Source organism: Ochlerotatus camptorhynchus, unplaced genomic scaffold (assembly GCF_037179485.1).
Source record: "Ochlerotatus camptorhynchus isolate MF236.1 unplaced genomic scaffold, CSIRO-AGI_Acam_v1.1 ptg000370l, whole genome shotgun sequence".
Lineage (NCBI taxonomy): Eukaryota > Metazoa > Arthropoda > Insecta > Diptera > Culicidae > Ochlerotatus > Ochlerotatus camptorhynchus.
This window is the reverse complement of record NW_027040858.1, coordinates 487,806-496,491: the sequence shown is the minus strand read 5'-3', so window position 1 is coordinate 496,491 and position 8,686 is coordinate 487,806. Positions and strand designations below refer to the sequence as shown.

The following is an 8,686-nucleotide window of genomic DNA, read 5'->3' as shown; positions in this document are numbered from 1 at the left end:
TTTCCAAATTCCCCCATTTTTTGACAGCTGCATACATGGTTTGAAAATGGGTATTTTTTTACCCATAAATGGGTTTTCACGAAACACCGTGTAGGGCTTTATTTCCGAGTAAACTGCAGCTGTGTTGCCATATGTTTTTAATAATATTTTAATCATTGTTTACCCACGGAAAATTAATCTATAACGTACATTTGAGTTCCGTTCACTCAAATTCGCTTGGGGCTGAACCTGAGTACTGCGAACTCAGCCGATTTTATTTTTCAAGTGAGCTAGAAAACATCTTGAAAATCTTCTGACGTTTCAAATTGTTTTGCTGCAACAGCTCACGAAATTGTATATACATGCTGTCAAATGAGTTCTTGGCTCCTCCTCCTCTGCTTCAGAAATAACGTATACATGGTGATGGGAGTACACCTGCCCACAAAGCTCACATGACTCCTATAAAGTTTGATTACATTATTGTTACAGCAACCCAGTTTTGGCATTATTAATATTAAATAAAAACACTTTTTCGAGCATCACGCTCGATGATTTACATTATCCGCCTACTAAGGTTGATGTTTCGACAGTTTCATAATTATAATTCTTAATTTGTTTTCAGTAGGTGGCAACACCTTTACTTGTGGTTCAAACTAGAAATACTCAGAGGGAGAGATGGGCGGAGAGAATGTGTTGAGCCAAATGAACTGTAAAAATCTGAGCCAATTGAACATTCCTATTAGAATTATCCCGATGATTTCTTATTCTTACTGGAATAAATTTGAGAGTATTGCAATCGAACAGAAATTCAATCACCTTTATGTTTTGTGTGCTTCTCAAATTCAACTAGTTTTTGGAATCAAAAACAATATTCTAATCTCGATTCTAACTCTATCTTCGTTGGTTAATGAATGGCACCAAGAAATGTGCAAAATATTGCGATGCAATCATTTATTATTTTGCACGTAAATCAAATCAAAAATAAAAGTCATTTGAAATGCTAGCTTCTAGCAAGGGTTGCAAGATAATTTAGGAACAAATCCCTGCTGCCGAATTGTATTTTGTTTTCTCCGTCTATCTCTCCCTCTGAGTATTTCTAGTTCAAACAGTAACTACCTACGTGACTTCTGAGGTCTTTTGAATGTTTGGTTCCCGTTTGACAGTTTGACTCGGCTCCCAGATGATAAGCATTTTGAGTTAGTTCGCAGTATGCAGGGCTGAACCAATACCATATGCATTTCAATTTGGGATTACAATCATTCTACAGAGAGCATTATGTATTTCATCTGAGGTCCGTTCGCTTCTCGTATCAATGTTTCTCCTGTATTCGATAGGAGCATCATCTGGTTACAAAACAACCGTCATCCAGTTGCAGCTACATGCTCGGCTACACGATCAACCACCAACTCAGCGACTGAATTCAATTGACTCAGAGCATTTTCTTTTCATACGAAATTTACTCATATATGGAAAAACCTGCTTAGTTACTCATTAGCTATGAGTTAATGTAGGTTTTTCCAAATATGAATAAATTTTGTATGGAAATAAAATGCTCTGATTCAATTGAATTCAGTGGCTGAGTTGTTCTGGTTGGCCGTGTATCATTCAAAAAGGCGTTTTCGAGGTTTCGATATGAATGGTCTGCGGTTTCATTCCAACAGAGGATGATCTTTTGGTAAAGTGCAGATGTTTCGCAATGAGCAACATTTGCATTCAAACTTTTTGTCAATCTGGCAACCGGGCAAACCGAACCGGCATTTGAGTCACTCACTTGTACGATCCTTTGGTAACTCACGCATTCTTTCCCCTCACCGACCGGGGCTGTCAAACTCTGCAAAAAGGTGTCGAAGCAACGTTGGTTGGTGCATCGTTTAAATTTGCTTGTTTTCGATAAATCAATCACCTTCTCGCGAATAAAAATATCGCTGAAGGGGAAATCTGTGCTGTCCGATGCAGTAAACAGTGGAGATCGGTAGTGAAAAGTTAAATTTCTGTGCTTTTCGGCGTTATAAATATCCTGCACCCCAGCAGGGTGTTGCGAAAATCAAAGATGGACGACAAACGCGATGGTAAGCACCGATTGAGAGATTGTGTCGTTTTTTCTGTTGTTTACCTAGTATCGATCGGTGCTGTCGGGCTGTGTTTATGTTTGAATTAGCGGTGATAAGTTGCGTCTTTTTTGCATTTTCAGGCAAAAAGAAAGACAAGAAGGTACGGAAATCGCGTAGCCGTAGTCGTGACAAACGACGCACGCCATCCCGAAGTCCAAGCTACGGTCGGCGAAGACGAGAACGGAGTCGTAGTCGGGATCGTATCCGAAGGCGGTCGCCAAGTCCCCCGCCGATGAGAAGACGTGGCCGAGGACGTCGTAGTCCAAGTCCTCCGCCTCCTCCGTCGATGCAGGTTCCACCTCCGCCGATGATTGGGAATCCAGCTGCGACGGCTGCCGCTGCCTACATGGGAGCAGGTCCACCGATGTACGATGCGTATGGCGGGTATGCTGCTCCGCCACCGCCGGCTCCCGGTGGCTACATGGGTGACATGGGTGACATGGGTGGCGGCTATGGAGGGTATGATTATGGTGCACCGGGAGGGCCTCCTCCCGATGGTTACGGTGGAATGATGACCGCACCGGGGGGGATGATGATGGGGCAACCGGGACCTCCTGGGGAGGAATATGGTGCAGCGGGTTGGAATACGGCCCCACCACCGGTGGTGCAAGAAACCGAAGAGGAAAAGCGAAAGCGTGAAGGTAATTTGATGATGTGTAAGGATTTTGTTTGTTGTACAAATTATTAGGAATTTTATTGTTTTAGCTGCCATTGCTTTGGAGGTTAGAAATCAGCGTGCCTCGTTGAAGAAGCAACGAGACGATTATCGACGCCGTGCGGGTGCCCTGAAACGGGAGCTGAAAACTCTCAAGCAACAGAGGTCCGATTTGTGCTCGGGTCGAGATCCGCCATCACCGACGACAAACAGTTTCGTCAAGGAGAACGATAAGCTTCAGGTGAGTGCCGGTTGATCAGGAATAGCGCAACCTGTGGCCGTATCTGGTCAAAAAAAAAATCAATCCAACCGTTCAACGTTTATTTTTGAAGCAAAACACTAAAATTTTCCGAAGCTCTTCAACACCCCGGAAGAGCATTCGCTTCATTTAGTTTCTTAGTTCCACACCTGTTATTTGTGTATTCTCTCTTTCAAACGCAACACTTTTCCCCGCAGCATTTGATTGTGTGCGTGCCTTCCTACTTCACATTGATTCGAAAGCTCATTATTGCCAGCTGAAACCATCCGGGAGCAAACGGGAAATCCAAGGAACGGGTGTCATTTCTTCCTGGCCTTTCGGTTTTTGGAGCGTCAAAATTTCGTTCCATGCGAGTTTTCGATTGAAATAATGCATCTCCAGATTCTGCCGAGAAAGGGAAGAGATGTCCCCGTCAGATCTTTGGACCAATTTGGAGCACACGAGAGAAACAGTCGCGTGGACAACTTTGTTGGCGCTGTTAGTAGAGAATGTATTGTACCGAATTATCTTTGTGTGTAGAATTAATGCCTTTTGTAAGAGTGTAATGTAAGAAATGGGTTCGATTTTGTGGAACGAAATCCAAGCTTACATTTGCTCAGGTAGGGTCGCTTGTATCACTTAGTTTGTAAGCCTGCCGTTTGCCGAGAGGAACCGGATGAAGCTGGAATTGGAAGCACCCCGCTCGATCGATGTCGTATTCAACAAACCAAAAAGAGATTTTCTTTTCTAGGATCAAAAAGCCGATTGAACTTGTCACAGTAGCCACTTCTAGCTTCGATAAGTTGCTAATCTCACGCGAGCGCAAAACGCGCCAATCCTATAGAACGATGCAGAAAGGTTCCAAAATACGATACGATACCATGTAATTTGCACCCCGGACAGCGGAAGTTGACTAACGTTTCGTCTTTCTCTCTGCTTCCTCACGCTTTGTCCCCCCAACCTTTCTCCCTTCCGATTCCCGAACCGCCAATCTCCCGCCTCCTGTTTACAGTCCCAGATCCAGAGCAAGATCAGTACGATTGAGAATGTGATCGACATGTTGGATGGCATTATCGGGAAGGACAAGACGCCGACGCCTCCGCCGCCGCCCATCAGCGAAACGCCCAAGGAGCGGAACAAATCGTCCAAGAGTCCGAGCAAGGAGCGGAAACGGTCGGAATCCGGTTCGCCGGAGCGCCTGAAGAAAGAGGTGCTCCAGACGATGAAGCGCGGAAAGGACAAGAAGGATCAAAAGTGAGTATCGGTGTTGGATGATTTATGGGTAGTGTCGGCAATGCTACTTATTTTGATGTTAAAAAATAAGGTTTGATGCAGAATGCTACCCTTGTCAATAGTTTTCTGGAGATACCATATTCATATTTCCTTATTTTTTTAAATTTAAATTATATTATGAAGTACATACCCACACTTTCCCCTACTAAAACCCCATTTCCCTCCCTTCTTCCCTCTTCCAGATCCGGCGTAAAAGCCGAATCGAACGATACGGATCGTAAGCGTAAACCGGAGTTCAACTTCATTTACTACGACCCGGAACTGCACTGGTGTTCGGCGTGTGACATCTTTCCCAAAACGGCCAAGGACTACCTGAACCATCTGCACGCGGAACAGCACCGGTCGAAGATGACCGGGGACGTGGTGAAGGACTTTCCCTGGCGCGAGAAGCAACCGCCGGAGGAAACGAAAACCGATCCGGACCTACCGAGCAAGCGGACTCCCATCCGTGGCCTGCAGTTCTTCGTACCGGCCACGGCTTGGTACTGCAAGATTTGCGACTACTGGATGGGCGACCTGCCCAGTGCTTCGTTGCATCTCAAATCCCAGCGGCACAGCGACAACTACGGGGTATGTTGAGGTTACCTTTACCTTCATTCTTGTATTAATCTGGTATTTTCGTTCCCCTAAGGACTTCATCGATTCCCATGCCAACTTCGAGATCGATTGGATGTCCGACCGGCAGAAGGCTTACGAGAAGATGCGTGATACCGATCGACAGCAGCAACAGCAGCAGCAGCAAGCGAGCGCAACCACCGAGGATGGCGCACCGGCAGCAGCCAAGGTTCCATCGGGAGAGGGTGATGTAGATTTTCTAACCGGAAGTTCATTACAGAAGGAATCCAGCGATGGCCACAAGAAGCGCAAGAAGAGCAAAGAGGAGAAGAAGGATAAAAAGAAAAAGAAACGTTCCAAGAAAAAGAAGAAACGGGCGGCTTCGTCGAGCAGTTCGAGTTCCAGTTCGGATTCGGATTCGGACTCGGATCACAAGAGTGGCAAAGGGGAGGGATTCGATCCGGCTACGTCGATTCGCGTAGCGATGCGGAACTTGCTGAAGGCTCAGGAAGCTGTAAAGGATGTCCACCATGTGGAGGAATCGGCGGCTGGAAAGTGGACCGTAGTTCAGACGGCTTCAGCTTCCAAGGATCTGTCCGCTCCGCCACCTCCGTTCATGACCGACGGTGCCGAAAGCCGTGAAAAAAAGCGGGATGAGTTGATGATTTCACAGTGGGTAACTCCGGATCCGATCATCTCCGAGTCGGAAAAGAAGCTGCTGGAGCAGTTGAAAGGTAAGTTGAAGAAACGAGATGACGCACCTTCGGGTACAGGTCGCCATCAGGACGATCGGTCGGAGGATAACCGAGGTCGAGGTGGAAATAGGCGTAGCAAATCACCGACTCCGCCATGGCGACGAGGTAGTCGGAGTCCTGGGCGACGTGGCAACACTCGAAGTCCGATAAGACGTGTGAGTCGAAGCCCGATGCGGCGAGGAAATTTCGCTGGCAGGGATAGACGCAGTCCCATGGACCGAAGACGGGACCGGGACTTTGATCGGGGGCGTTTCGACAGAAGAAGGCGTAGTCGTTCCCGGGGCAGACGAAGTCCAAGCTATGGTCGAGGTAGATTCCGTATGAGGAGGTCCTTCTCAAGATCGAGATCCAGGTCTCGGTCACGATCTCGCTCGCGTGGACGACGGGTGATCGAAAAACCGGTGGTCAACTTCCCTCCGGAACCGAAACCCAAACCGGAAAAGAAGGTGAAAGAGAAAAGGGATGACGACAAAAAAGAAAAGAAACATGTTTCCATGGCTATTGGCCAGAAGAAGTTGCCATTCATTGGCAGAATGCCAGTATTCAAAAAACAGCAGCAGGAAGCTAAGAAGGAGGAATTTATTCCTGCTGAAAAACCTGTCGGACCAACCGCCGTCAGTGTGGAGAATGGAACCAAGCTACAGCCGGAAGAGTTCGTCGACATGATGCCTGATCCGTATCAGTATGTTGCGTTGATGGGTGCACCTCCACCACCACCAGCCCATCCGACTAAACCGGATGAGAGTATGCTTCCACCGGGAATCGACGAAGCGGATGCTGATCTCGCTCCGAAGCCAATCAGCGATGCTCCGATCCCTCGCAAAGGACCACTGCCGAAAGATTTCCAGGAAGCCCTGGATATCCTCTTTGACGGCGACAAGCCCAAACCGGCGGAGATGATTGCCAACGAGACCAAACCTCAGGAAATAATCGTCCCGGCTCCTGTGCCGGTCATCGATACCGACCAACCGCAGATGATTGTCCCGGAAGCTATCGAAATCTACAACCAGCAGATAGCCGCCCAGTACAGCACGGCCGTTGTATCGGCGCCGGCCGTTTCCTACGATGACGAGTCGCAGAACCAACCACTGGACATGGTATCGTCGGTTGACATGAATGTGGACCACTCGTCAGAATCGTTACCGTTGGAAGGTTCCCCACTGGATGATAACAACGACGACGGAAGTGGCGAAATGGACTCGTTGCCACCGGCTCCTCCTCCACCGGAGATTGAAAATGAGGAAACGCGAAGGAAGCGTGCCGAGCTGGAGGAACTGGCCATGCTGGGGATAGATGCGGACGATATGGCGGCGCAAATTTTCTAATCATTACACTAGCATAGATTATCCATCCTAACACATGGTTTGTAGGTTCTAGGTTCCTTGTGCTGCCATGTGGATGCACGGTTTTGCAGACTTCGGCACTTTAATCAGTACACCAAACTACCTACATTGATGTTTTGTAAGTTTTGCTCCTTTTTTTATAACATTCAAAGAATACCCGATTAAGGCAGGCATCAACAAATGGTCCAAATAGACTGTTGAAGACGACAGCTGCGTTCGAATTTTATCCATCCGAAATATCCGTGGGAACAATATCCGGTTGTAAGTGTAATTGTTCAGTGTATAGGCTGTGTCAACCGCTAAGTTGGCTTATCTAGGGACTAACCCCCTAGTCTATACACCTACTGTCCTTCCCGTTGCACTCGTCAGCTCGTGCGATACTCTAGACACACATGGGTGGTCGTATCCGGGTCCTCCCCTGGGTAGGCTCGTGTCCGTCCAGGTTCTGGTACATTAACTTATATCTATGCATGGTAATTATACTTTGCAACTCACCTTTTGATTATAAATGTCGATAATGCTGAAACTATATGAACGTTAGTGATCATTATTAGGTGTGTGCTGCAATGGAGTTGTAATTGAAGGAAATGAGGTTCTCATGTGGCTTATAGGTAATTCTAAAATAGGTAAATCATGCAAGCACACACCTTTTTACAATTCTTATCCTACTTACCAGTTCCGTCCAGTATAAATTAGCTGTCTCCAACCGGCGTGATCCTTTCTTACTGCTTACTCTCTTCTTTTCTTGTTCACACTTTCTCGTTTTTTTTCTTTTCTATTGAGCATCTGGCGGTGTTCCCATTTGTTCTCAGGCAGGTAATATTGGTACATGAGAGGAAGAAGGAAATAGAACAAGCGTGAGCCGCATGGGTTGGTTAGTCGTTTGGGTTATGGTGTTGTGTTCCCTATTTTATTTGCCTCTATTCAGCTCTCAGATCGCCCCCTCCCTCCAAACTATTGTGGATGAGAAAAAGAACCCATATTTGGTAACCTCTCGCGAGCTGCAATGCATAAGATATGAATAACAAACAAATCTCGAACGGGGCTTAAACATATAACATTTTCTAAGACTGATCATGATTAATATAGTATGAATAATGAGAATTGTATGAAGAAAAGACGATCCCAAAAGAAAGTTCCCTAGCAATAAAACTATTACTTTGTGCTAATATGAGTTATTTCAAAATGGGAATCCATACTCAGAAACTATACTGACCCCAACAAACTGTACCGAAATCAGAACAGCTAAACTACTGGGTAAGATTTTGGCATTTCTATTTAATTTTATAAAGCTACTTTATATCGAGCTCTTTTCAATAATTGCAACATGTGAATAATGCAGAACAAGTTTAACATTGTTCTAGAGCCAAATTGGTTTTGAAGGAAGGTCAAACTACAACCGAACAGCTCAGCCGCTCTGAACCCTATGAAAATTATGCTTTCCCAATATAGTACATTCTCTCACTATAAACCTGTCATTTCTAGCCTGTCTGAACTATTTAATAAATGGAAACCATAACATGGGTTACGCTCCCCCTAAGCGGGCTCTCCGCATCCTATTTCTGTCTGAAATACCAAATGCCAATGGTTTGAATGTCTTGATTGTTAGAAAGAACCGGAACAGCAAAGTTTAAAAGTAGAATGGATTTTATTTAACGACTAGCTTGAGTGGAGTCTTGAACAGGAATGAATAGTTTTTCACCGTTGTTTATTTAAGAAAACTTAGGTTGCTAGGGGTGACGTTCGGTCTCCAAGGA

General features: G+C 45.9%; 1 protein-coding gene across 1 annotated transcript; it reads left to right on the top strand.

Moving 5' to 3' along the window:
• The first annotated feature begins 1,810 nt into the window (after positions 1-1,810).
• On the top strand, positions 1,811-7,134 carry LOC135710069 (zinc finger matrin-type protein CG9776). Its single transcript, XM_065232519.1, has 6 exons — positions 1,811-2,048; positions 2,171-2,731; positions 2,796-2,986; positions 3,996-4,237; positions 4,459-4,846; positions 4,908-7,134. The coding sequence occupies exons 1-6, from the start codon at positions 2,030-2,032 to the stop codon at positions 6,909-6,911; spliced, it is 3,405 nt and encodes a 1,134-aa protein (XP_065088591.1). The 5' UTR covers positions 1,811-2,029; the 3' UTR covers positions 6,912-7,134.
• The last annotated feature ends 1,552 nt before the right edge of the window (positions 7,135-8,686 follow it).